At 33.9% G+C, this 13,366-nt stretch overlaps 2 protein-coding genes across 2 annotated transcripts; both read right to left on the reverse strand.

Annotated features, from left to right (window-relative positions):
- Positions 1-2,957: 2,957 nt before the first annotated feature.
- On the reverse strand, positions 2,958-10,325 carry LOC123673406. Its single transcript, XM_045607891.1, has 2 exons — positions 10,030-10,325; positions 2,958-5,979 (listed from the first exon to the last, which is right to left on the reverse strand). The coding sequence occupies exons 1-2, from the start codon at positions 10,323-10,325 to the stop codon at positions 2,958-2,960; spliced, it is 3,318 nt and encodes a 1,105-aa protein (XP_045463847.1).
- A 1,097-nt stretch (positions 10,326-11,422) lies between these two features.
- On the reverse strand, positions 11,423-12,835 carry LOC123673407 (craniofacial development protein 2-like). The gene is made up of 2 exons (XM_045607892.1): positions 11,924-12,835; positions 11,423-11,860 (listed from the first exon to the last, which is right to left on the reverse strand). The coding sequence occupies exons 1-2, from the start codon at positions 12,833-12,835 to the stop codon at positions 11,423-11,425; spliced, it is 1,350 nt and encodes a 449-aa protein (XP_045463848.1).
- Positions 12,836-13,366: the final 531 nt, after the last annotated feature.

A 13,366-nucleotide genomic window follows, 5' to 3' on the forward strand; every position in this document is an offset into this window, starting at 1 on the left:
TAAAATAAATCAGATATAATTGAACGAAAATAAAAATCATATTCTCTTTTCACATTGTTTAGATTGAATTTCGAAATCAGTTTGAGTAGTTTGATACTTCAAAATAAATATCGATATGTAATTAATACACTTTGTTACTTCATATAATGTGAAAATACAAGTAAATGAATGGGGACATTTTTTATTCTATTCATTCCACCTTCAATGCATTTTGTGAAAACCCATATTAATGAACGGCAAAAAAAAATGACGTCCCAAAATGGCGGAAGAATCTAGAATTTCCCCCCCCCCCAAAAGTGGGTCCTGGATCCGCGCCTGACGTATTTGAGTACTTAAGTGTGTTGGTACGCTTACTAGCTTAGTATCAGTTCAACAGTGGTGAAGTACAGAACAGATAATTTTAAAGCTAAAAAGATGTCTTTGGATCATTTATATGAGTTCAGTTTCGAAAAGTTGTACAACGACTGTACAGAAAGGTAATGCTTTCACATCATTGTTTTCTTTAATTATTTTTGAAACAATATAATCGAATGTTATCTTCAGTTTCTGAATGTTGCATTTTTATAAAGAAATTTTTGTTCAATATATGTGTATGAAATGAACGATAACCATATTGTACCTATCAAACAGCGAATTAATATGTACTTTTTTTTTCCTAGGGGTATAACTTTTGAGGAAGACTGCAGCGTATGTCTGAGTAGGTTGACTGGAGAACTGTACCTAACCGATTGCAGGCATTGTTTTCACAAAGAATGCATCGACAGGTGGTGCTCCAGTTCTTCCAAATGTTGTCCGATGTGTAGGACAACGTTAATTTTCGAAGGTACCTTCACTATCTTCGATACAAATTGGCAGAATGTCAATATACATCGTTTCGACAAGATGAACAGTGATGAAGAATATGAAGAAGATGAAGAAAGTGTTGAAAGTGAAGAGGAAAATGAAGAAGATAATAAAGAAGAAACCAACAGGGAAATTTAATTTAAGAGTGATGTTTCTTTCATTAAATTTCCCCTGGTTTATATATCTATAAACTCTTGTTATTTTTGTTTGAGAACAATTCCTATTTTCAGGATTGTAAAAATGTGAATCCTACCAGGATAATGATTGAATATCTATTACCTATTCACAGACTAACGAGTACAGAGCGTAATAATTACTAAATCAGTATGAAACTGTTCAATCATTTACCTAGAAAAATAAGATCAATTAAAGAAATTAAACTCTTCAAGAGACAATTATTCGAACTGTTAATTAAATGTGAACCATATTCTTTAAATGAATTTATAGTCTTTTGTCATGTACAAATATCATAGATATATTAGTTCATTGATTTATTTTTTTGTAAGGAATTTGTGACTTGTTTTTATCATTTTGTAATGTACATACAATTCTGGAAATAAATACCTATTATTATTATTATTATTATCCTAAATTTCAATCTATAACCTTCAAATTCAAGGGAGATAAGGGGTGTGTACCATGATCCTATTACACCCGGTATGTATATTGATGACCATAAGGTTAGCTTCCTCCAAAACAGTTTCCATTATGCATACAGTACCAGGAATACGAAAAAAAAAGATGAAATATAATGACTGTCATTTAATTTTCGATTTAAAATGAATTTCGAACAAGTAGAAACCAAGCCAATCCACAGTATTATTTAGAATTAGGATAAAATATAACAAAATGAAAAAATTGTTTTCCGAGAAGTAAATCAAAAATTTTCACAGCCTTGAAGTCACAGATAAAGGCCACTCCTACTGTTTTTTTTGAGCTGATTCGCGTGTGAGCTTCTCCTACTATCGGTCTATTTGATTGAAGATGGTTGAAATATGTGCAGTCAGTTTTTGATAATTACCTGAAGCACGCAAGATTTGGTGTTTAAACACGAAATCCAATAATAATCCAAAGACAGTTTGAGGTCGTTTATACAAGAAATTCGTAATTGCCTCTGAAAAGATAAATGATTGTTTTATTGTTGGTTTTTTTCATTCAGACTCAAGACAATTATCTTGTCTATGTCTGTGACCTTTTTCATTGAGGAGAAATATAAAAACTATGAAATTTGTGACAAGAAGTAAATAATACAACTCATTGTAGCTTTTCATCGGAAAAATTTATCTAGGATCAATCGAGTAATTTGAAAAGGAAAAAATTTTATTCGAATGTCTAATATGTATTTAGATATACATATATGTGTTTGAAATGAAAATAACCATATTGTACCTTTCAAACAGCGAATTACAGCCATCTATTAGTAAGTTATTATTAAATGCCATTTCATGAGCCATAATAGCTTGACAAATAAACATTTTAAAAAACTTGTAAGAAGTCATCAAACAATAGTGACTTATCTGATAACATCATGCATAAAAAATTATTAATCCATTTTTTAATTACAAACAGATAGTTGAATAACTTTAAGAAGAAAGTATGAGAATTATTCAACTATCTATCAGTAAATAATTAAATAATGCTTTAATGACCATAACGTGATCAGATAAGCAGAAAAAGTTAGACGCTTTTCTTGAAGTTTTTTTAAAATGTTTATTTGTTTTATAATTTTTTTTTCGTGGTATTTATTTATCACTGACCCCTGAACAATAAGAAATTAGTTGCTGATATCAGGACCTAATTTAGTTTATTCACAAATTCTTATGGATACCTCTGTTATCTATTAGAAAGTTAAATAATGGTGTAAATTCAAATGTGAAATTCTTCAATAACTTTTTTATTTGAAAACTTGACAATTCAGAACTATCAAAAAACTAAACTCCCTTGATTTCCTGTTCACTCGTCTGTCAAATTAAAAAATGAATTTGGCCTTAACATTTCTCCCCCCTGTGAAGAACTTAAATCTTCACTAAGTGGTCGGAAGGATGCACAGCTTCGTAACAGGTCTTTTATAAATGCCTTTCTTCGTTTGAATTTTTGCCACCCTCACAATACCATTATTTCCTTGGTTTTCCCAAAAACGATGGTCCGCTAAACCAATCTCCATCTTGTTTAAGATCGATATTTTTCAATTCTTTGGTAGCCTGATCTGCTACATTTTCTTCAGAAGGATCCCAGTGCCACTGGAAAACATCTGCATTTTCATGGATTTCTCCTATTCGACATGACACGAACATAGGAAACCTTCTCGACTGGGATCTTATTTGTTTAAGTACCACCAATGAATCAGTCCAATAATGTGTTTCGCGAATTTTATGTTCAACTTCTTCCCATATTTTCTTGGATAGTCTGCATGCCAACACTGCTCCTTGTAGCTCTAATTTGGGTATGATTTGATGAGTCAATGGCGCAACTTTATACTCAGCAGTAACAAAGCAGACATGTGTTTCAGTATTATCCTCCTTTTCTTCTGTTCTGAAGTAAGCAACATAGGAATAAGCCTTATCACGCGCATCACAAAACACATTCGCCTTTATGATCAAAGTTGCCAAAAACCCGAAAGGATCAAATATTGACATGATGATCCGCAAGACCTTCCGTTTCGTTGGTGCTATTGATCCTGATGTTTTTTCAATAGGAATTTTGTGAAAGTTCAGCGAATATATGAATTGGTCAGTTTCTGGAGACCAAGACAATCCAAGAACTCTTTTGATTTCTTGTGAATCAATTTTAATGTTTTTTTCTGATTCAGCACGAAGACATTTTGGAATTGATTCTAGAACCCTCTTGGAGTTACTAATCCATTTCACCATTTCAAAACCAGCTTGATTATGAACATAAATTACATCTCGTACTCTTTGAATAGCTTCCTCGTATGTGCTACATGAATCCAAATAATCGTCAACATAATGTTGTCTCTTCATTGCTCTGCTTATTCCAGGGAATTTATCTTCGAAACATTCAGCATTCCTGTTCTTGATGAATTGGGCTACGGATGGAGAAGACACGGCACCGAAGATCATAACATTCATTTCATAAACATCCGGAATTCCACCAAGGTTATTTTCATCATGCCAAAGAAATCGTTGAGCACATCGATCTTCCTTTTTTATTAACACTTGGTGAAACATTTCCCTGATGTCCCCACTAAATGCAATTTTTCCCTGCCTAAAGCGCCATAAAACGGAAACCAAGGAAGGAACAAAGTCTGGACCTTGTAGTAAAAAGTCATTGAGGCTATATCCAAATGATCTTGCAGCAGCGTCAAAGACAAGTCTAATTTTACCGGGCTTATGGACGTTCCACACTGCAAAATGTGGTAAAAACCAGTTTCTCGGATTTTCTGTAATCTCCTCTAACTCTAATTTTCTTGCATAACCCTTGTTGATGTAATCCTGGATCTTCTCACGGTACTGCTTTGCGAATTCACAATCTTTCTTCATTTTCCTCTCCATGCAGGAAAGACGGTTGAGTGCGTTTACTTTGCTGTCAGGAAATGCGACATCCATATTTCTCCAAAGGTGTCCAATTTCCCAACGGTTACCAATTCTTTTAGCTGTGCTATTCATGATTTCAAGTGCTTTGCGATCTTCTACTGAGCTGATGATTTTTTCATTCACTCCGAAAGCTTCTAACTTGAAACTATCTTTCACCATACGATGGAGTTCATCATCTTCAATATGTCGGCAACAAAGAGTTGCATGATTCATTTCATTTCCATCAGTTGAATCAGTGAGTGCTCCATGAATAGTCCAACCTAATTTGGATTTGGACATTATAGGTTGATTCATTTTTGGTTGTATGACCTGACGTGATATAATTAGTCCGCAATTGTCTTGGCCAATGAGAATTTCTGGAGTTGCATTCTCCACGGTCTCTAGAATTTTCCGGTTCAAATGTGGGATATTCTGAGACAAAAGATCTACATTGATTTTCTGGTTTGGTATACTCAAGTTTTTAACAGTCCTCAAATTTTTCAGATTATAGAAGATTTGTTTATTGCTGTCGGCAGAAATATCAACATCAACCATTTTCGATTCATCCTCGAAATGGGTAATGTTATTTGTCCATTGAAAACGGAGTGGAACGATGGGTCCAGAGAGGTTCAATTTCATAGCTAAATTTTCATCCATCATCGAGCATGTGGAGCCTTCATCGAATAAGGCAAATGTCTTGATTTCATTATAAGGCCCACGAAGTATAACTGGTGCTATTCTCAGCAGAGTTTTTTGATCCACATCGTTCAATTTCGCACAAAATTCACTCGAAGCTGCTGTTTTATCTTGTAAAGTTGGATATGAGCTGTTTGGATCTCTTGCCAGATGAAGAAGACTGCTATGCTTTCCTTTACAACCCATTATACCACATCTCGTTCTGAGGAAACATTTATTAGCCATGTGACCCAATTGGAGACATAGAAAACATAATCTCAAATTCATAACTGATTGTCTTCTTTCTGGTATAGTCTTCTCTATGAATTCACCACATTCCTCTATTTTATGATTCGTTCTCTGGCAAAATACACAAACTTTGGAATTTTCTGCCTTTCTCGGCTCGGACTTTTTTGAAAAACTAACTGTTTCTTTCCTTGACATGTGTTTACTTCTCTGGAATGGATTACTTGTAGAAGCCATAGAATTTACCTCTTCTTCGTACCAATTTGCAAAATCTTCAAGGGATGTTGGTATTCCCTGTAAATCTTTCTGATATTTATATTTTCCCCAGTTGTACTTTTGTATGGTGGGAAGTTTTTCAACAATATTCACTAACATTTCCGGATTGAACAAATATAGTGAAGAATTAACATTTCTCATCGTGACCACCATATTAGTAACTGCGTTTGAGAAAAAAATACAGGATTCCAAACTGTCTTCTTTTACAGGGCTGATTTTCTTCACTTTTTCCATGAGAGATAGAACAATCCATTCAGGTCTACCAAAATTCATCTCGAGCATATTGATTATCCTTGAAACATTGCTTGGAGATATTAGAAGAGCTTTAACAGTTTCCCTAGCTTTTCCCTTGAGTGCTCTATCAAGACGAATGAGGTTATCCTGGTCTGATAATCCTTCATTCCACCTTCAATGCATGTTGTGAAAACCCATATTAATGAACGGCAAAAAAAAATGACGTCCCAAAATGGCGGAAGAATCTAGAATTTCCCCCCCCCCCAAAAGTGGGTCCTGGATCCGCGCCTGACGTATTTGAGTACTTAAGTGTGTTGGTACGCTTACTAGCTTAGTATCAGTTCAACAGTGGTGAAGTACAGAACAGATAATTTTAAAGCTAAAAAGATGTCTTTGGATCATTTATATGAGTTCAGTTTCGAAAAGTTGTACAACGACTGTACAGAAAGGTAATGCTTTTACATCATTGTTTTCTTTAATTATTTTTGAAACAATATAATCGAATGTTATCTTCAGTTTCTGAATGTTGCATTTTTATAAAGAAATTTTTGTTCAATATATGTGTATGAAATGAACGATAACCATATTGTACCTATCAAACAGCGAATTAATATGTACTTTTTTTTTCCTAGGGGTATAACTTTTGAGGAAGACTGCAGCGTATGTCTGAGTAGGTTGACTGGAGAACTGTACCTAACCGATTGCAGGCATTGTTTTCACAAAGAATGCATCGACAGGTGGTGCTCCAGTTCTTCCAAATGTTGTCCGATGTGTAGGACAACGTTAATTTTCGAAGGTACCTTCACTATCTTCGATACAAATTGGCAGAATGTCAATATACATCGTTTCGACAAGATGGACAGTGATGAAGAATATGAAGAAGATGAAGAAAGTGTTGAAAGTGAAGAGGAAAATGAAGAAGATAATAAAGAAGAAACCAACAGGGAAATTTAATTTAAGAGTGATGTTTCCTTCATTAAATTTCCCCTGGTTTATATATCTATAAACTCTTGTTATTTTTGTTTGAGAACAATTCCTATTTTCAGGATTGTAAAAATGTGAATCCTACCAGGATAATGATTGAATATCTATTACCTATTCACAGACTAACGAGTACAGAGCGTAATAATTACTAAATCAGTATGAAACTGTTCAATCATTTACCTAGAAAAATAAGATCAATTAAAGAAATTAAACTCTTCAAGAGACAATTATTCGAACTGTTAATTAAATGTGAACCATATTCTTTAAATGAATTTATAGTCTTTTGTCATGTACAAATATCATAGATATATTAGTTCATTGATTTATTTTTTTGTAAGGAATTTGTGACTTGTTTTTATCATTTTGTAATGTAGGTACATACAATTCTGGAAATAAATACCTATTATTATTATTATTATTATCCTAAATTTCAATCTATAACCTTCAAATTTAAGGGAGATAAGGGGTGTGTACCATGATCCTATTACACCCGGTATGTATATTGATGACCATAAGGTTAGCTTCCTCCAAAACAATTTCCATTATGCATACAGTACCAGGAATACGAAAAAAAAAGATGAAATATAATGACTGTCATTTAATTTTCGATTTAAAATGAATTTCGAACAAGTAGAAACCAAGCCAATCCACAGTATTATTTAGAATTAGGATAAAATATAACAAAATGAAAAAATTGTTTTCCGAGAAGTAAATCAAAAATTTTCACAGCCTTGAAGTCACAGATAAAGGCCACTCCTACTGTTTTTTTTGAGCTGATTCGCGTGTGAGCTTCTCCTACTATCGGTCTATTTGATTGAAGATGGTTGAAATATGTGCAGTCAGTTTTTGATAATTACCTGAAGCACGCAAGATTTGGTGTTTAAACACGAAATCCAATAATAATCCAAAGACAGTTTGAGGTCGTTTATACAAGAAATTCGTAATTGCCTCTGAAAAGATAAATGATTGTTTTATTGTTGGTTTTTTTCATTCAGACTCAAGACAATTATCTTGTCTATGTCTGTGACCTTTTTCATTGAGGAGAAATATAAAAACTATGAAATTTGTGACAAGAAGTAAATAATACAACTCATTGTAGCTTTTCATCGGAAAAATTTATCTAGGATCAATCGAGTAATTTGAAAAGGAAAAAATTTTATTCGAATGTCTAATATGTATTTAGATATACATATATGTGTTTGAAATGAAAATAACCATATTGTACCTTTCAAACAGCGAATTACAGCCATCTATTAGTAAGTTATTATTAAATGCCATTTCATGAGCCATAATAGCTTGACAAATAAACATTTTAAAAAACTTGTAAGAAGTCATCAAACAATAGTGACTTATCTGATAACATCATGCATAAAAAATTATTAATCCATTTTTTAATTACAAACAGATAGTTGAATAACTTTAAGAAGAAAGTATGAGAATTATTCAACTATCTATCAGTAAATAATTAAATAATGCTTTAATGACCATAACGTGATCAGATAAGCAGAAAAAGTTAGACACTTTTCTTGAAGTTTTTTTAAAATGTTTATTTGTTTTATAATTTTTTTTTCGTGGTATTTATTTATCACTGACCCCTGAACAATAAGAATTTAGTTGCTGATATCAGGACCTAATTTAGTTTATTCACAAATTCTTATGGATACCTCTGTTATCTATTAGAAAGTTAAATAATGGTTTAATGAACGTGGCATCATCAGATAACCAACAAAAGTTTGACTTAGGTACTCTTAATGAGTGTAGGTACATTTAAAATATTTATTTGTCATATTTATAATGACTTACCTAATGAGGTTGACGGCCATTCTGAAAATTTTAACTATCTAATGTATTATCAGATGAATAATTCTTGGAATGTATCTGTCAACAAATAAGAAACGACAGTTTAACCCTTTTTTGAAATATTTATTTTTACCAAGGTGATAAAATAAATCAGATATAATTGAACGAAAATAAAAATCATATTCTCTTTTCACATTGTTTAGATTGAATTTCGAAACGTTCAACTAAAGAACGAAATCAGTTTGAGTAGTTTGATACTTCAAAATAAATATCGATATGTAATTAATACACTTTGTTACTTCATATAATGTGAAAATACAAGTAAATGAATGGGGACATTTTTTATTCTATTCATTCCACCTTCAATGCATTTTGTGAAAAGCCATATTAATGAACGGCAAAAAAAAATGACGTCCCAAAATGGCGGAAGAATCTAGAATTTCCCCCCCCCCCCAAAAGTGGGTCCTGGATCCGCGCCTGACGTATTTGAGTACTTAAGTGTGTTGGTACGCTTACTAGCTTAGTATCAGTTCAACAGTGGTGAAGTACAGAACAGATAATTTTAAAGCTAAAAAGATGTCTTTGGATCATTTATATGAGTTCAGTTTCGAAAAGTTGTACAACGACTGTACAGAAAGGTAATGCTTTTACATCATTGTTTTCTTTAATTATTTTTGAAACAATATAATCGAATGTTATCTTCAGTTTCTGAATGTTGCATTTTTATAAAGAAATTTTTGTTCAATATATGTGTATGAAATGAACGATAACCATATTGTACCTATCAAACAGCGAATTAATATGTACTTTTTTTTCCTAGGGGTATAACTTTTGAGGAAGACTGCAGCGTATGTCTGAGTAGGTTGACTGGAGAACTGTACCTAACCGATTGCAGGCATTGTTTTCACAAAGAATGCATCGACAGGTGGTGCTCCAGTTCTTCCAAATGTTGTCCGATGTGTAGGACAACGTTAATTTTCGAAGGTACCTTCACTATCTTCGATACAAATTGGCAGAATGTCAATATACATCGTTTCGACAAGATGGACAGTGATGAAGAATATGAAGAAGATGAAGAAAGTGTTGAAAGTGAAGAGGAAAATGAAGAAGATAATAAAGAAGAAACCAATAGGGAAATTTAATTGAAGAGTGATGTTTCCTTCATTAAATTTCCCCTGGTTTATATATCTATAAACTCTTGTTATTTTTGTTTGAGAACAATTCCTATTTTCTTCTTCTTCTTCTTCAAGTGCCATATCCGCGGCGGATTTCGGCAACCATCATAGCTATCTTGACTTTGGAGACAGCGGCTCTAAAGAGATGTTTTGAGCTGCATCCAAACCACTCTCTCAGATTTCTCAGCCATGAGATTCGTCTTCTTCCTACGCCTCTTTTGCCTTCTATTTTCCCCTGCATTATTAATCGTAAGATATTGTACTTCTCGCCTCGCATTATGTGTCCCAAATATTGTAACTTTCTCTCCTTGATGGTACGTTCAACTTCTTTTTCTCTACCGATTCTTCTTAGCACCTCGATGTTGGTGATACGATCCTTCCACGAAACTCTCAGAATTCTTCGGTAGGTCCACATCTCGAAAGAGTTAAGACGCCTCATTGCATCTGCATTTAGCGTCCATGCTTCCACCCCATAATAGAGCACACTGTGTACATAGCATTTTGCCAATCGCAGTTTGAGATGCAATGTCAGATCCTTGCTGCACAGGACTTTTTTCATTCTTATAAAGTTGGAACGAGCTTTTTCTATTCTAGTTTTTATTTCTGCGGTATAGTCATTGTTTTCTGTTATAAGTGTTCCTAAGTAAGTGTATCTTTTTACTCTTTCGACCTGCTGACCTCCAACCAGCAGTATTTCGTTTGTGTCATTGTTCTTGCTAATTTTCATGAACTTGGTTTTTTTTGACATTAAGAGAAAGTCCGTACTTCCCGCTACATCTTAATATCTTGTCCATAACTCTCTCTAAATCCTTCAGACAGTCAGCTATTATTACGGTATCGTCAGCATATCTGATGTTGTTGATCAAGACTCCATTCACCTTTATACCAGCTGTCTCACCTTCCAAGGCTTCTAGTATAATTTGCTCCGAGTACGCATTAAACAACAAGGGCGACAGTATGCAACCTTGCCTGACTCCTCTCTTTATTTCCACTTCCTCAGATCTTTCCTGCCCATTTTTTACTGTGGCCCGTTGGTTGTAATACAGATTTGAAATTAATCTTACATCTTGTTTGTCCAGGTTTTTGTTCTTAAGAAGGTCTATAAGTTGGTCGTGTTTTACCTTATCAAAAGCTTTATTATAGTCTATAAAGCAGATATAGAGGTCGCGATTAACATCCAGGCATCTCTGAGTCAACACATTGAGAGAAAACAATGCCTCTCTTGTGCCAACCCCATTTCGGAAGCCAAATTGACTCTCACTTATATCCAGTTCTAGTTTGGAACGTATTCTGGTATGTATAATTTTAAGGAGAATTTTTAATGTATGTGACATTAAGCTTATGGTTCGGTAGTCGCTGCATTCTCTGGCATTAACTTTTTTCGGTAGACATATGAATGTTGATGTTAACATTTCCTTTGGTATAATTCCTGTATTGTAAATTGTGTTGTATGAACTCACCAAAATATCCATGTTTTTGTCGTTAATTAATTTAAGTAACTCACTTGGTATCTCGTCTGGGCCTGCAGATTTCTTATTTTTCATGGATTCCAGTGCATGTTCAACCTCGCACTTAGTTATTTCAGGTCCCACATCTCCATCTTGATGTTCTGAAGGGGTATTTTCCATTCCATTCCAATTCCTCTATGTATTCCTTTCATCGCTCTAGTTTTTGTTCAGTTTCCATTATGATATTTCCTTCTTTGTCGAGGAGTATATTTGAAGTATTTCTTTTATTCATTCCCGCGAGCTCTTTGACCTTCTTGTTTAGATTAAAGTTGTCATACTTGTTTTGTAAATCTTCTATCTCCTTACATTTATCAGAGAAGTATGTTTCTTTTGCTTCTCTTATTTTTCGCCTTATTTGGATTTGTAGCTGCTTGTATCGAATGTTGTTATTTGACTTGCATCTTCTTCTTTCATCCATTAACTCCAAGATTCCGTCTGTCATCCAATCTTCTTTCTTATGTTTGCTTGTTATAAGTTCCTTTTTACTTGGTTCTATAAGTGCTGTTTCAAGGAACTGCCATTGTTGTTCTGCGCTTTCCTCATTTTGCTGAGATTTGGTGGTGGCTTTTTCTAAGTTTGCGTTGATCTGTTGTTTAAGTTTTTCTCTGATTTCTTCTCATTTTAGTTTCTCTATGTCTAGTTTATCAACTTTATGCTTGTTTTGCATCTTTTTTAGCTGTAACTGAAACCTAGCAATAAGAGGATTATGATCAGATGATACGTCCGCACCAGGGTAAGCTTTTACCGTTTTTATTGCGTTTCGATATCTGTGTTTTATTAGGATGTAATCGATCTGATTTCTGACGATGTTGTTGTCTTTGTCAGCTGGTGATTTCCATGTATACAGACGTCTCTTGGGAAGTTTGAAAAACGTATTCGTTACCACAAGATTATTTTCTTGACAGAATTCAACAAGACGATCGCCCCTCTCGTTGCGTACACCAAGTCCGTACTGCCCTACTGTAGAGTCACATCTTCCTTCGCCGATTTTAGCATTAAAATCACCCATAACTACTGTTATATCTCTAGATGCAGTTAGTCGTAATGTCTTTTGAAGGTCACTATAAAAGTTTTCTAACTCTTCTTCGTTTTTGTCAGCTGTAGGAGCATAAATTTGTATTAGGTTTAGTTTTCCGTGAGTTGTCATCAGTTGTAGCAACATAACTCTTTCGGACATTGGTATGAAGCCTGTTACTGATTTTACTACGTTTCTGTCAAGAATTACGGCCACTCCATAGCGGTGTTGAGTGTCATCATTGCCAGAGTAGTAAACTCGTCCATTTTCTGTACTAAGTTCACCCGAACCAATCCATCTTGTGTCACTTATTCCAACAACATCAATCTTTAGTCGCACCATCTCCTGCTCTATGTTTCTTAACTTTCCAGGCTCGTACATACTTCTTACGTTCCATGTCGCAATTTTAAGAGTTGATTTGTATATTTTCAACAAACAGTTGACGACCTGGGAAGCCCTGCTGTTTATGTCATCTCTTCCCCTGCCGAATCTTGGCATCCGAAAACCATGATTAGTGAACTGTTGACTGTCATTTCTCTGAGCCATGACGATTTCTAGGGAGTCTTAATGAGGTAGTTTCCCCTTGTTTTCCTCATCGCTGTGTAAGCACCGCTTCAGTTGTTTCAACCACGCCGCTTAGTGTCTGATTCTCAACCAATAGTAATCAACGGTACTCAACAGTACTTTTCAGGATTGTAAAAATGTGAATCCTACCAGGATAATGATTGAATATCTATTACCTATTCACAGACTAACGAGTACAGAGCGTAATAATTACTAAATCAGTATGAAACTGTTCAATCATTTACCTAGAAAAATAAGATCAATTAAAGAAATTAAACTCTTCAAGAGACAATTATTCGAACTGTTAATTAAATGTGAACCATATTCTTTAAATGAATTTATAGTCTTTTGTCATGTACAAATATCATAGATATATTAATTCATTGATTTATTTTTTTGTAAGGAATTTGTGACTTGTTTTTATCATTTTGTAATGTACATACAATTCTGGAAATAAATACCTATTATTATTATTATTATTATCCTAAATTTCAATCTATAACCTTCAAATTT

Source organism: Harmonia axyridis, chromosome 2 (assembly GCF_914767665.1).
Source record: "Harmonia axyridis chromosome 2, icHarAxyr1.1, whole genome shotgun sequence".
Taxonomy (NCBI): domain Eukaryota; kingdom Metazoa; phylum Arthropoda; class Insecta; order Coleoptera; family Coccinellidae; genus Harmonia; species Harmonia axyridis.

Bases quoted from the DNA above. Each gene is read 5' to 3' on its own strand.
- LOC123673406 (XM_045607891.1), bottom strand. From the start codon at position 10,325: ATGAAAAAAGTCCTGTGCAGCAAGGATCTGACATTGCATCTCAAACTG. The intron at 5,980-10,029 runs GTACAATATCTT...CATGCATTGAAG, and splicing joins CACATAATGCGAGGCGAGAA to GTGGAATGAAGGATTATCAG.
- LOC123673407 (XM_045607892.1), bottom strand. From the start codon at position 12,835: ATGGCTCAGAGAAATGACAGTCAACAGTTCACTAATCATGGTTTTCGG. The intron at 11,861-11,923 runs GTTGATAAACTA...CTTAAACAACAG, and splicing joins AGATGCAAAACAAGCATAAA to ATCAACGCAAACTTAGAAAA.